The sequence below is a fragment of the Microtus ochrogaster genome, chromosome 8 (genome assembly GCF_000317375.1).
Source record: "Microtus ochrogaster isolate Prairie Vole_2 chromosome 8, MicOch1.0, whole genome shotgun sequence".
NCBI lineage: Eukaryota > Metazoa > Chordata > Mammalia > Rodentia > Cricetidae > Microtus > Microtus ochrogaster.
Genome location: NC_022015.1, coordinates 14,593,291 through 14,608,235, shown reverse-complemented (window position 1 = coordinate 14,608,235; position 14,945 = coordinate 14,593,291). Strand labels below are relative to the sequence as shown.

Here is a 14,945-nt window from a genome sequence, read left to right as displayed (position 1 = left end):
CCACCACCACCACCACCGGCGGCGGCAGCAGCAGCAGCAGCAGCAGCAGCAGCAGCAGCAGCAGCAGCAGCAGCAGCCCAGCAGGATAGTTGTCAGGTTGTAAGATTGACTGGAATGATTGTTCCTCTGCTGCCCTCGAGCATGTAGTCTAAGACATTCTCTCTCTCTCTCTCTCTCTCTCTCTCTCTCTCTCTCTCTCTCTCTCTCTCTCTCCCCCTCCCCCTTTCTCCCTCCCTTTCCCTCCCTCCCCCCTCTGTGTTATATGCGTGTGTGTATGCAGGTACGCAGGCACAAAGGCCAGGCCAGAGGAGGCTATTGGCTGTCCTTCTGTATCACGCTATACTCTTTGAGACAGAGCCTCTCATTAAACCTGGCAGCCAGAAAGCCCCATCCATCCTTCTCACCGGCAAATCTCAGCACTGGGTTACAGGTGTGAGTGCCTATGCCCAGCTTTTTTGTTTCTTTTTACATGGTACTGGCATGCAAACTTAGGTCCCCGTGTTTGAGCAGCATGTGCTCACTGCCTGCAAAGCCATCTCTCCAGCGTCTCTGAGCCCAAGTCAGCATGTGCATGAGAGGCTGTGACTGTGCAAACCACCGCAGGTGTTCTCCAGACCCTTCTCCCCAGGGAAGAAAGACAGGTCCTTCGCAGAAGTGGAAAATCTCCCAGAGAGAGGCCCTGGCAGCTGGAGTCCAATTTCTTGATAATTCTGAAGCTGGAATCTGTTATAACCAGAGAATGCTGAAGGATAATGGGCTCCTGTTGCTAATGAAAGACTGAGATCAGAACACAGAGGTGCCTCTGCCAAGCAGAAACCGGCCTTTTCATAAAGCACATATTGTAATAATTCTGTGACTAGCAAGCAGCTCTTAGCTGCGCCCCCCTCTGTAAAGGCTTGATTAGGGCCACTTCCTTTCTCTCTTTTATTAGAGACGTGATTCTGTTTCAAAGCGGAGCTTAGGTTTCCATTACCTCTTGGCATTCTGCTCCCATTGTCTCCCGTCTAGTGTGTCATGTGGTTCAGATCAATTAACAGCCAAGGCTGGTAAGCGATGCCTCACGTTTATGAGCACCTTCAGCCTCAAGTTCAAAAGCGCAGTCATGACCCATGCTCCCATTCTGGAAATCTGTGCTCAGCTACTTCAAACCTCTCTGTCCTAATCGGCTGTGGCCAATTACATAGCACCTTCACCCAGCCTGATCGAAGCAGCTAATCTATAGTAATGTGGACACAAATGCCAGCTGGAAAGCCATGGTTTTCAGGCCACGGTGGCTACAGGGGCAGAGATGTAGTGCAGGCTAGCCTCAATAGAACAGGACCAGATGTAGTGCAGGCTAGCCTCAATAGAACAGGGTCCTCCTGGTTATGTGGGAAAAGTCCAGCAGAACTGGATCTCAGTTAATGTCAGGATCCTTTGACCTCTCTGTTTTGGCTTCAAGCTCTTACCACTCGGTGGCAATGTAGCTCCGGGTTTACTGACTGAGCAGCTTCAGGCTGTGCATAAATGAGCACCTTTGATAGAGCAGCACATTCAGAGTCCTCAGGCAGATCCTGAGAGGCGCATGGGAGTCACACGCCTATCACCAAGGCTGTAGGGATCACATAAGCACGACTTCCTCTGATGAGGCCAGAATAATATCTGGCTGTTGGGGCTGGAGTGGGGCAGTTAGGCCCCACTGAGTCTTAAGGACAGAGACAGGGCACCTGTGAAAGAGGGGAGAAGATTTTTCTTATGTTTTTGGTTGTAAGCCTAGCGTTTAAATCGCTGAACAAGCTCTCCAGCCTGAGAGAATTTTTATTTTATTTTATTTTATTTTTTCTTTTCTCTCTTTCTTTTTTGATTTGTCAATCATGTTTTATTTTGGCATTTATTATACCTGGATATAGGGTATTCTTTAAATTAACTTCTATATTTTTGTTGGTTTGAAATGTAATCATTATAAAATTAAGTTACATCACTTAAAGTTAAAGTCTATGAAACTGGGAGAATGGTCTTGAGTTTCTGCATTTAGTTCTTGGTTTTTGACTCGACAGAGAATTTCTTCTTTCTTTCTTCCTTTCTTTCTTTCTTTCTTTCTTTCTTTCTTTCTTTCTTTCTTCTTTTTTTTTTTGTTTTTGTTTTTTTGAGACAGGGTTTCTCCATGTAGCTTTGGAGCCTGTCCTGAAACTCACTCTGTAGAACAGGCTGGTCTCAAATTCACAGAGATCCACCTGCCTCTGCCTCCCAAGTGCTGGGAATTAAAGGCATGTGCCACCACCACCCAGATCACAGAGTATTTTTCTTAAATGAGGGAATTCTGGGACAACAAAATACCACATGGTTCTAGAAATGAAGTTTTCCCCAAAGCGTTTGGGCAGAATAGCAATGAGCCCTCTACCTGGATTCAGTAAGCAGTCTAGCTGCTGACCTTGGCCCTGGTGGTTGTCTCAGTATGCTAGGAGAAGCAGAGGCAGAGTGGAAGTTGGTGGGTAGCAATCAGTGTTTGGATCAGGTAGAGTCGAGGTGAAGGGCAGGGTTAATGATGAGGGCTCAGAGGGACAGCCACACCCAACAAGTGTAACCAGACCAGAGAACCAAGAACATCTTATGACAGGACTCTCAGAGGGGAGGCAGATACGGCTGCAGTGTTTGCATATGCTAGTCTAGACAGAAGCCTTCTCGCCAACATGTTGCATTTTCCAGAACTGTTTATATATTTCTCTGAGAAGCCTTTTCTAGACTCCCCTTGCCAAAAACAGGTAAACCTTCTGAAAGAGGGCTCTTGTCTGTCACCCTGAGAAATTCTATCATACCACTTTTATAGCCATCATACGTTCTAGAAATGAATGTCCAAACTCACCCACTTTTTATAAAGCTTGGCAGATATTTCAAGACCGAAGGCATTCAAGGATGCCAGTGTCTCTGAAGCTCAGACAGACCCTGAACTTTCAATCCTCTTGCCCCAGCTTTCCAGGAGCTCTGAGCTACTGGACCATCAGGCCCAGGAATATAATTCTCCACTGTTTTTCTTTCAGACAAGGTCTTGCTTGCTGTGCAGTCCTAGGTTGGCCTAGAACTTCCTATGTAGTCCACACTAGCTTCAAACCCACCCACAGACTTCCTACCTCAGCTTCCCGAGTGCTGGGATTGCAAGCATATACTACCAGGCCTAGCCTGAGGGTACACGCAAAGTCTCTGCTGTGTCCTGGACTCTGTCCTCTATCCACCCATGCAAGCAGGTGGTTCTGTATCGCAGAGGCATTACTTGTCAGCAGGGACCAATCACAAGTTCACATGTCACCTTCCTTTCCTATGTGCAACTAGGAGGAAGATATTACTCAGGGACTTGAAAGAACCAAAACTACACAACACAATGTCTCTTTCTTGTTAAATGAGCTACTAGAGAAAAACGTTACTGAATACCATGTGTTAACTAGCTTTGAACTAATAAGAAAAGAAGCTTCTGGGGAAAAATTAACTGGTGTACATCTTTTCCCCTAGAACACTTTTAGATCTTCAAGACACCATGTTTAGTTTGGTGTGTGTGGTCCCGCTGGGCATCGCAACAGTGCAGATTCTGACTTGGAGCTCCTTCTCCATCAGGAACAGAGCAGACGACTCAGGCACCGTATGAGCACAGCGGCCGGCGGTTGCAGCACTTCTTCAAGGGCTTGTCAGTTCTTAAAGGTTGTGCTGCGCTCAAGGGCAGAAGTTATCTTTATACCCTCCCATTTGTTTAACAACCAAAGCAAATAAAACAGCGTGTTTTGGGAGCTTTTTACTCTCTGAGTTGTGGCCTCTCCGTAGGCTGTTTCCTGGCATTCAGAAGCCTGGGACCTGCAACTCTTCACCGCCAAACCATTGCCTTGTGTTCCTCGAGCGGGCTGGTCAGTACACACCACCCTTAAAAGTTCTTCAAACCTCATATTGCTTCTTTGGCAAATTTTGTGAAAGCCAGCATTCTTTCCTCCTCCTTTCTAGGACTCTTTCGCGTGGAGGCAAACGTTCTACTCCTGAGCCTCATTGTAAAAAATGTTTTTTATTTTGTGTCAGCATTTCATTAAGTTGTCCCGGCGTGCTTTGAACTCACACTGTAACTCTGGCAGCCTCCCAAGCAGCTAGGATTACAGGTCTGTGTCACCTGGAACAGGCCTCCTCCACACCTTTCCCCAGCAGACCCCTATCACCATTACCTGCATACTTTCCTGCGATGAAAAGCAAGGAAGGTCACTACACTCTTTGATTTGGAAATGTGTTGCAAAACCATTAGCATGAAAGCAAGCATAGTGCTGGTGCAGAAGCAGATACACCAACCATTAGGACAGCTCCAAGAGCCCAGAAATAACCGCCGCATTCACAGTGAACTGATTTCTCAACAAGGGGCCCAAAAAACATACAGTGGGAAAAAAGTCAGTGTCTTCAATGAGAGATGCTGAGAATAGCTACATGCAGAAGAATGGAATTTAACCCTCATCACACACCACATATAGAAATCAGGCAAAAATAAAGACTCAAATACAAGTAAAACCACTGAAGGAAAAAAAAAACATGGAGGATAAAGGAATGGGATTATATAAAACTAAAAAGTTTCTGCACACCCAAGGGAACAGAGTGAAAAAACATCACACACTTTGGGAGAAAATATTTGCAGACATACACCCAAGAAGGGGCTGATATCTAAAACATGTAGCAAATTCAACCTAATGGACAAAACCAAACATACTGATTTAAAAATGGACAAAGGAGGGGCTGGAGAGATGGCTCAGTGGTTAAGAGCATTGCCTGCTCTTCCAAAGGTCCTGAGTTCAATTCCCAGCAACCACATCTCACAGCTCACAACCATCTGGAATGAGGTCTGGTGCCCTCTTCTGGCCTGCAGGCATACAGACAGACAGAATATTGTATACATAATAAATAAATAAATATTAAAAAAAATGGACAAAGGATCTGGATGTAATGGTGCACACCTCTGATCCCAGCACTCAGAGACAGAAGCAGGCTGAGCTCTGTGAGTTCGAGGCTAGCCTGCTCTACAAAACAAGTTCTAGGCCAGCCAGGCCCCCCCCCCCCCCCACACACACAGAGAGAGAGAGAGAGAGAGAGAGAGAGAGAGAGAGAGAGAGAGAGAGAGAGAGAGATTCATATTTAATATGAACATGCGATGGTTATCTTCACTGTCATCTTGATTGGATTAGGAGTCACCTAGGAGACAAGCCTCTCAGTGGCTCTGTGAGGATGTTTCTGGAGGGGTGTAGCTGGGGGAGGAAGACCACCTTGACTGTGGGCACAGCACCATCCCAGTCCAGATTCCCCGCCTGAGGACAAAGGGAAAAATAAGGGTTACTGCAGCGCCATTCATCTCTGCTCCCTGGGGTGGCACAGTGTGACCAGCTGCCTCACAGCCCCTCTCTGCCAGGACTCTGCCCTCTCAAACTGTGAGTCAATAGAACTTTTCAGCCTGTAAGCTGCTTCCTGTTAGATATTTGGTCATAGCGTCGGGAAAAGTAACCATCAGTGAAACATAGTGAATATTTTGCAACATGCTTTATAACAAATAATAAAATTTATCAGGGGTTGTGAGGGAGGGGTCTAGGTCAGTGCTAGACTTGGTATATATGAGGTCCTCCTGACTTTTCCAACACACGGATTAATTCAGTTGGATGTAACTTTTTTTTTTTTTTTTTTGAGACAGGGTTTTAGTTTGTATCCCAGACTGTCCTGGAACTTGCCCTGTAGTCCAATCTGTCATCAAACAACCTAATGAGTACTGCGATGGAGGCACGAGCCATCATATCTGGACGACTTATCATTTGTTGTAAATTGCATACACAGAAACTTTTACTGCAAACTGCTTTTTCTTACAGATACTGCTCTAAATGTTTTAAAGTTTGTGTGAGATTAAACTCAGACTCTCAGCTAGAAAGCAAGTGGTTTCAATGTCTGGACCATTTCCCTGACCCCACTGTAGGCTTTTATAACCCGTAAAACAATCACAGTGTTAAGAAAATGAGAATGCAATCTACAAACTGCAAGGCAATGTTTACAAAATGCCTAGTGATGACATAGGACTTTTTTTGAACAATAAAAGTCTCTAAATGCTGTAGTAATTGGAGCGGCGGGGCTGCCTTCCCAGCACCTAGCTTATGCCCGGAAATAACAACACACAAACTGTATTCATTTAAGCACTGCTTGGCCCATTCTCTTCTAGGCTAATTCTCACATATTAATTTAGCCCATTTCTAACCATCTGTGTATAGCACCCCAAGGTGCGCTTACCGGGAAGATTCTAGCCTACGTCCATCCTGGGTCGGAGCTTCATCGCATGTGCCTCAGAGAGCAGAGCTCTCGCCTCTGCCCGCAAGAGTGGAGCATCGTGTCTCTCTGAGGCGTCTGCCCCCGAGAGGAGAGCTGTTGAGTCTGACCTCACTTCCTCTTCCGCCCAGCATTCTGCTCCGTTCACTCCTCCCATCTACGTTCTAACCTATCAGGGCAAGCAGCTTCTTTATTTAATTAACCAATGACCTTCCTCCATCAAAATGCAATTGACAATGAAAATTTAATTTAAAAACATATAAAGATTTGAATAGACACTCCATCAAAGAAGACACATAGTACCTGGAAAAGTGTGTTGTAACATTATTGGCCATTATGAAAATGTGAAACAAAACAATAATACCAAAAGATAACACTGTAGCCGGGCAGTGGTGGCACACGCCTTTATTCCCAGCACTCGGGAGGCAGAGGCAGGCGGATCTCTGTGAGTTCGAGGCCAGGCTGGTCTACAAGAGCTAGTTCCAGGACAGGAACCAAAAACTACGGAGAAACCCTGTCTCGAAAAATCAAAAAAAAGAAAAAAGAAAAAAAAACACTGTATAACAATGAGAATCACCGAAATAAAAACTAACAATAAACCAAATGCTCAGAAGGATTTGGGTCTCCCCAGTACACACATTCTTGGTATGAATTAAGGTGATAGAGATACTTTAAAAAATGGGGGCTGGAGAGATGGCTCAGTGGTTAAGAGCATTGCCTGCTCTTCCAAAGGTCCTGAGTTCAATTCCCAGCAATCACATGGTGGCTCACAACCATCTGTAAAAGAGGTCTGGTGACCTCTTCTGGCCTTCAGGCATACAGACAGAATATTGTATACATAATTAATAAATAAATAAATAAATATTTTAAAAAAATGGGACGTTTTCTTGTAAGGAAATAAACAGTTCACATTTGATCTAGAAATCTCATTGCTAACTTACCCTAGAGAAATAAAAATTCATGTTCACACAAAACATGTATGTAAATCTTTTTTTTTTTTTTTTTTCGAAACAGGGTTTCTCTGTGGCTTTGGAGCCTGTCCTGGAACTAGCTCTGTAGACCAGGCTGGTCTCGAACTCACAGAGAGATCCACCTGCCTCTGCCTCCCGAGTGCTGGGATTAAAGGCATGCACCACCATCGCCTGGCATGTATGTAAATCTTAATGGCGGCTTCACTCATATACCCAAAAATGACAGAAACAATTCTCTGACAGGTAAATTGATACACAATTGTGGTTCATCTACATCATGGACTACTGTGCAGCAAAAGGAAGGATATTTACTGAATGTCAAGCACATAAAGCTAAGTACAAGAAACCAGATGCAAAAGGCTATTATTGTGTAATTCCATTTGCAGGATATCCTGGAGAAGGCAAGTATGTTAGTGCAGAAGACACAGAAGTGGCTGCTATAGCCCGGAACTGGATATTGACTGCAAAGGGGCACATGATTTTTTTTTAAGGTTCGGGATATTTTGTATCTTAATTTTGATGGTGGTCACACAATTGTATCTATTTGTGAAAATTCATGAATTATACACAAAAGACGACAGCAAGTTGATGGTGACACTTGTTCTCATTGTATTCTTAGAAGGTTACAGAGCCATCAGTAAATGTCCCTTTTTCTTCTGGATTACGGCAGCAGACTGTATAAAATATCCCATGATTCTCAGAGATGTTTTGTTAGGTGCATCATTGCTTCTGTTGGAGACCCTCCCTCTGCCTTCTCTGTGAAGCATATTGAAAGCTCCATGTGTATGGAACTCTGAAGTAGAATGCCTGGGAGAGTTCCACAAAGCTGCATTTTAGCCAACACCAGGGTGGTGCTAGTTTGTGGAGGAGGCCGGTCCACAAGCACTAGGAGGCAGCAGAGCATGAGGCAGTGAAGGTATTCAGTAAGACTGCCAGGTTTAAAGTCTTGCTTCACCCTGCTTGCAGTGGAAACCCAGGGCGCCTTGCAGGTCGAGGCAGGAATAAGGTGGGAATAAGAAACAGTTTCACCAGAGTCATGAGGATTAAAAGAAAGGACACACGTAAGACACTCAGCACAGTGCCAGGCACCAAGTCCATGCTGCCATTGTCTTAAGTGACAGGTGGTACCCACGCAGCGATGTGGGAAGGAACTCTCTGCATGAGTAGGCTGTGACCTAGATCTAAAATTCTGTGAGGTAGAAATATATCTTTTCCCACGTTCATGTCTTGAGTTCCTCCAGGATGCTTCACAATGGACTGGGCAAACTTCAGACTATGAAACAGCGGGTGGAGTATGCACACGTGTGTCCCTGCCTGCATGTGGCACGCATGAATGGCAAAGGCAAAGGGTTTTATTTTGTGTCATAAGAAACTGATAGTTTGTTCTATACAGTTCTTATAACAACAGCTTCTCCACCTGCAAAATTTTGTCACAGTTGTGTGCTATTTGGAGTTGATTATTTCCCATTCTATGAGCGTTATGGAGCTCTGAAATGGTGAGGCTTATTTTCAAGGTATGTGAGAAAATGCTTTTCCACTTCTCTTGTGGGTTGTGTAAGTGCAGGTACATACGTATTAGAATTTGAGGAAATGTTTAAGGATTCATGATTCACTAATGAAAGCAAGCATGCAATCCTATACCTTTGTGCATGAGTGGTTTTATTAATTACCATTTTGTGTGGATGTGTGTATGCATGTGTGTGAGGGTGTACATGCCAGGGGTCAGGACTGAGTGTCTTCCTCCATTGCTTGCCACCTTTCACTCTATCTATCTATCTATCTATCTATCTATCTATCTATCTATCTACTATCTATTTATCTACCCACCATCCACCTATCTATCTACCTACCTACCTACCTACCTCCCATCCACCCACCCACTCACCTACCTACCTATCTACTATCTATCTACTATCTATCTATCTATCTATCTCTCTATCTACTATCTATCTATCTATCTATCTATCTATCTATCTATCTATCTATCTATCATCTATCTATCTATCTATCTATCTACCTACCTACCACCCTATCTAGTCTATCCTATCTATCTATCTATCTATCTATCTATCTATCTATCTATCTATCTATCTACCTACCTACCTACCTATCTAATCGATCATCTATTTTTGGCACAGAATGCCTCACTGAACCTGGAGCTTGTCATTTCAGTTAGCCTAGCTGGCTGGTAAACCTCAGAGATTGTCTGCTTCCCTGGTGCTGGATCCCAGGCATGTACTGTCATACCTGACTTTTTAATGTATGTCCTAGGGCCCAAACTCAGATCCTTATGCTTGCGAGGTGAACAGTTTACTGACTGAGCCATCTCTCTAGCCCCTAATCACCATTTATACAAATAAAATTGTTGGGGCTATAGATTTCCCATGAGCTTGTGAAAAGCATAATGGAAGTAACTAGACTTTAGGCCTCCTGAGCCCCAGCGCAAATGTTCAATTGTTTTTCGATGGTAAAGGTGGGATGGGGCAGGATAAATTGGCATGGAGTAGAGAGGCTGACAGATGAATGGATAGACAAAATGTTTATTCAAATGTATATATACATATTTGTGTGTAAATTTTACTCAGCCTGAGCCATGACATTCTGACACATGCTACAATATAGATAAATTCTAAGTACATTATACTGAGTGAAATGCCAGCCATAGAAGAACACTTTGATATTTACATAAGAGACTTGGAGTCAAACTCCTAGAGAAGGAAAGTGGAATGACAGTCGTCAGGGTGTGAGGGGAGGAAAGATGTCAGGTGAGTGCTTGACAGAGAGAGAGTTTCAGTCTGAGAGCATGAAAAATCACAGCAATGGGTGGCGAGAGAGGTCACACGTTCAAATGTTCTCTCTTGAAAAAGACCTGGTTCTGTGTGTCCTGTGTGTGCTGGGGTTACAGGTATGTATGACCATGTTCTGTATGTGCTGGGGTTACAGGTATGCACTGCTATGTCCTGTGAGTGCCGGGGTTACAGGTATGAACTGCCATGTACTGTGTGTGCTGGGATTACAGGTATGCACTGCCACGTCCTGTGTGTGCTGGGGTTACAGGTATGTATGACCATGTTCTGTGTGTGCTGGGGTTACAGGTATGCACTGCCATGTCCTCTGTGTGTAGTGTTGAGGCTCTAAACCAGCACTTCATGTATTCTGGGCAAGCACTGAGCTGCATCCATAGTCATGATCAGTTATGTGGTGTCGAGGATTGCACCATGCACTTCATGCCTTCTAGGTGAGCGCTATATCAGCTGTGCCCCAGCTCAAGCCCCAACTATGCTTCATCCCCAGGCCTCATCCTCCCTCACCCCAACAATGAATTGTACTCACAATAAGCATGATGAAGATCCTAGGCTTTATTATAAGTCCAGATTATAAAAAAAATAAGTCCAGATTGCATGTGGCTATTAAAAATGAATCACAGTTTTTTCTAGAGAAGGGAGGTGGTTCTGTCTGATTTCTGTGTTGGTGGATTACCCACGTATCATCAAAATGATCTTCCTTATTGCTGACCACTTTGTTGCTGTTCTAACATAAATTGGTGGCCTCTCTCATGCCAGCAGACAAGTGGCTGTTTGGCGGCACAGTGTACAAACTCCCTCCAGATAGCTCTTGTTTTTGACCTCCTGGCTTGTTTTTGTCCATGTATAATTGCTGGACTAGAAAACACTTAGATTTTTAAGGAAGCATTCTCATAGTCCAGAGCAACATTTTTTTCCCTGTCTCACAGGAAACAGAAGTTTGAGTGTTTTATACTCACAAAACCAGGTTTTATAGTTTCAAAGTAAACGTATCAAAATGAGGTATCATAAAGCTCTAGTGTGAATTGGGAGGCGAGGGAGCAATTGCTCAGAAGACCACGCCCACATGTGTACAGGAGAGAGCAATTAAGAGGCCAGCCAAGAGAGTTGCTTTGAGAGTGCATTCAAAACAAGATGAAAGAATCTCCGGACCTTTGAAAATGCCCCAGAAACAATGAAGACAAGAGCCTTCTCCTTTTATCACACTTCTGATTCATAAACCCACTTGAAAGGTCCATTTTTACTTTATATAACACATGCACACATATGTATAAGCCACATGAATCCCTTCACGCTTAGACCATTTACATTCAGTCTTTTTTGAATCTCAGAAGAAGCTAGGCATTGTGGTACAAGCTTATAAACCCAGGACTTGGGAGGTAGAGGCCGGAAGATCATCTTGAGCTACATAGTGAGACACAGTTCAAAAACCGAGGGCTGGGGATAGAGCTCAGTGGTAGAGTACTTGCCTAGTATGTTCAAGGCTCTGGATTTAACCTCCAGCATTGCCAAAGGAAAAAGTTCTTACACAATGTGGCATAAGAATAGATGTGGAAAATTGAGTGAATTGGGAGGAAAATTGAAATAGGAAATTTCCTGAAGTTTCTATGATTCTCATTTGACACAAGTTGTAGCACCATCAGAATGAATTTATTTATGACCCATCAAATTGAAGCCCTTCATATCGTAGAGACATCATCTTTAAAAGGGTGACTTAGCACAATATCCATGTAGCAGAACATAGAATTTTACTGATCCGTTTGGCAGAGCCTGCAACTCCCCTGAGTATTAAGTTGATAGGTATCTTAGTGGCCTCTTCTTGTAGTTGAAAGTGATGACTCCACATCCCCGGGACTGCTTACTGGCCTTCTCTGAGGATAGGGAGGTTGATTTCAGATGGCTCAGTCAATATCATCATTTGGTTGCTAGGTGACTATAGGGCATGGTGCTAACCTTTATAGTTTCCTTCAAAACCGTCTAGCCATGATTGCTCACACAGAGAAAGGTTCTGTGAAACACCCCAGTTCCATTTCTGTAGTAAATCAGGGTGCACCTATAGCCCAGCAGAAACTTGGGCAACTTGGCAGCTCGGAGGGTGACAAAAGGAGGGCCACAAAGTCATACTTCCTGAGAGCAGCTTGCTCTAGAGCTTTGCTTCCCACTCTCAGTTAGACTGTGTTTTTCTAAGGCTTTCTAACAATACACAATTCAATTTTAGTACTCAGCGTTTTGCAATTACCCACTCATTTCATGGTTGCCAGTTGGGTCCACCTCCACACTAGACTGCAAGCTTGAGGGACGTGAAGTGCTATGCTGGTTTTGAATTCTAGCTTTCTAGTCCAGGGCCTGGCATGCTGATGTGCTCAGCAAGTATTACCAGGTATGTGGAAGTTTCCCTCCTTTGTACTTCTACTAACATTGCTGACATAAACTGAAGTAGGTATTTCGGGAGGGCCTAAGCCAGTTCAGAATGAAATAGGTGAAGTATCATGCCTGCCACAGAGGCAAAAAGATGAATCAGGTGGGAAAAGTTACATACACCAAAGAGGCAGGAGACTTTCTTGCTGAAGAGATAAGCATCTCTGAGATAGGCATAACTTGACTTTGCTGTCTGAAATGTGATTTTGTTCAAATGTTTTATGGCTTTGGATTTTGTATTTCTCACCCTCTGCTCACATCTTCATTCTCTCAGGATAAAAGTCTCTTAAGATTAGACATGACAATATGTTGCTCATTGTTAGGACAAAATACGCGACAGAAACAGTGTAAGGGAGGGAAGGTTTGTTTTGAGTCCTGGCTTCAGTCCATCATGGCAGCAAAGGCAAGAGGCATAAGTATGAGGCAGTGACTGGTTGTTCACACTGTGGCTGACCAGGAAGCAGGAGCTAGACCTACATCAGGGCTGGGCTCTAACCTTCAAAGGACTGGCTCCAATTCTACTTCTGCCAGCCTGGCCCCATGCCTGAGAGGTTTCATCGTCATCATTCCCCCAACAACCCCTAACACAAAGAGCATCATCATCTGCAGAACAAACATTCAGAACACTAGCACAGCTGTGAGACCATTCCAGCCATGGCAGTTAAAAGAAACAACCATTCTGAGTTTTAAGAAAATATTTTATGGAGAGACATAAATATGTTAGGATAAGCATAATTATGAGTGATGTTTTATAGCCGATAGGAATTTCAGATCATCTGATGTCAGAGATGAATTATAAAGTTGGTCAGCTGTATGTAAAGAAAGGGCTGCCGAGAAAAGGATGAGTCCGCCACGTTAAAGAGCAGAGCAGAGTGAGTCCTTACTATGTCTTGAAGTGCTGTAATAGGAGGAGACAGACACGGAGAGCTCAAGTGATCAGGGTCCAGTGGTAAAGGTCAGATCACACAAGCAAGAAGACACAGCTAGACTTTCATAGCATGCAGTGTCTCAGGTGCTGCAAATCCCAGGTGAGCCGTCCTGGGAGGTCTCCAGTGAAGCGTGCCACATGATGTGTTTGCTACCATGGGTCTTCAGGTCTTTAGTCTGCTGTTTTTGTTTTAAATTAACTTTTATGTGTATGGGTATTTTGCCTACATGTGTATGTACTATATGTCTGCCTGGTGCTGGCTGAGGTCAAAGATGGTGTCAGATCCCCTGGAAATGGAGTTACAGATATTTGTGAGCCACCATGTGAGTGCTGGGAATCAAACCCATGTCCTCTGGAGGAGCTGCAAATGCTCTTAACCACTGGGCTCTGGCTGCTATTTAAAACAAAACAAAAATACAAAAACCTGTCTTCAGTGTCACCTTAAATGAATTTATCTGAGATCAGAATGATTCCACTGCAAATGATTGAAGTTTCTAGAAAAAAAAAAGGCCACACTTACTACTACTAATAAAAAAAGGTTGAATACCATATTAGTCATTGTCCTATTCTTCTGCTTAGAGAATTGAGGAAGCTGATAGAGGAAAAGGCTTGTTTAGTGCCTGGACACTAGTATGTTGTTCTGTAGTACGTGCGCCATGATGGTGAGAGTGGAGAACAAAATTGCTTACCTAGTGACAGCCAGGGAGAGAGGTTGGAGAGGGGGGAGGGAAAGGGAGAGAAAGAAAGGGAGGGAAAGAGGGAGGGAATGAGAAAGAGAAGAAGAGGAGAGCACACACTCATATAAAAGCACATGCTACTGGCCTAACTTCCTTCTGGGACCCCTTTCCAAAAGATTCTACTGCCTCCTAGTAGCACCACAGACTCTGACTGTTGTTTTAACATACAGACCTTAGGGAGATATTTAAGATCTGAACCATAAGGCTGGGTGGAGGTAGCACATGCCTGTAATCCCAACACTCAGGAGGCAGAGGCAGGCAGATTTCAGAGTTTGAGGCAAGCCTGTACTACAGAGTGAGTTCTAGGACAGCTGGGCTATATAAAGAAACCCTGTCCTGAAAAAAAAAAGTCTGAACCATAAAAAAAAATTATTTACTAAGCCTATCTTAGTTCTTAGAGATTCTTATAACCACAGGACACATTTAATTTAATATATTGGGCCTTAGCCAGGTGGTGGTGGTAGTGCACACCTTTAATCCCAGTACCCAGGAGGCAGAGGCAGTCACATCTCTTGAGTTCAAAGACAGTCAGTGCTACAACAGAAAAGCCCTGTCTCAAAACGACAACAACAACAAAGTTTGGGCCAAACACACCTTTGCCTGAAGGTATACCAAATATTATTAAGAAGCTTAAAAACATTTATCTATGGGCTAGAGACGGCTCTGTGAGTAAAGTGACTTCTGCACAAGATGAGGAACTGAATTTAGATTCCCAGCATTGAGTGAGTGTATGTAATCCTAGTGTGTGCGTGCATGTGTGTGTGTGAGAGACAATAAGGCAGATCATTGGAGC

At 43.9% G+C, this 14,945-nt stretch overlaps 1 protein-coding gene across 1 annotated transcript in view; it reads left to right on the top strand.

The window, feature by feature from the left end:
- The window catches only part of LOC101980138 (transmembrane protein 180), a 32,112-nt gene extending 28,496 nt beyond the window's left edge, over positions 1-3,616 (top strand). Inside the window, exon 5 of the mRNA XM_005351172.1 lies at positions 3,484-3,616. Coding sequence (XP_005351229.1) covers positions 3,484-3,616 — 133 coding nt within the window. The remainder of the gene's footprint in view (positions 1-3,483) is intronic.
- Positions 3,617-14,945: the final 11,329 nt, after the last annotated feature.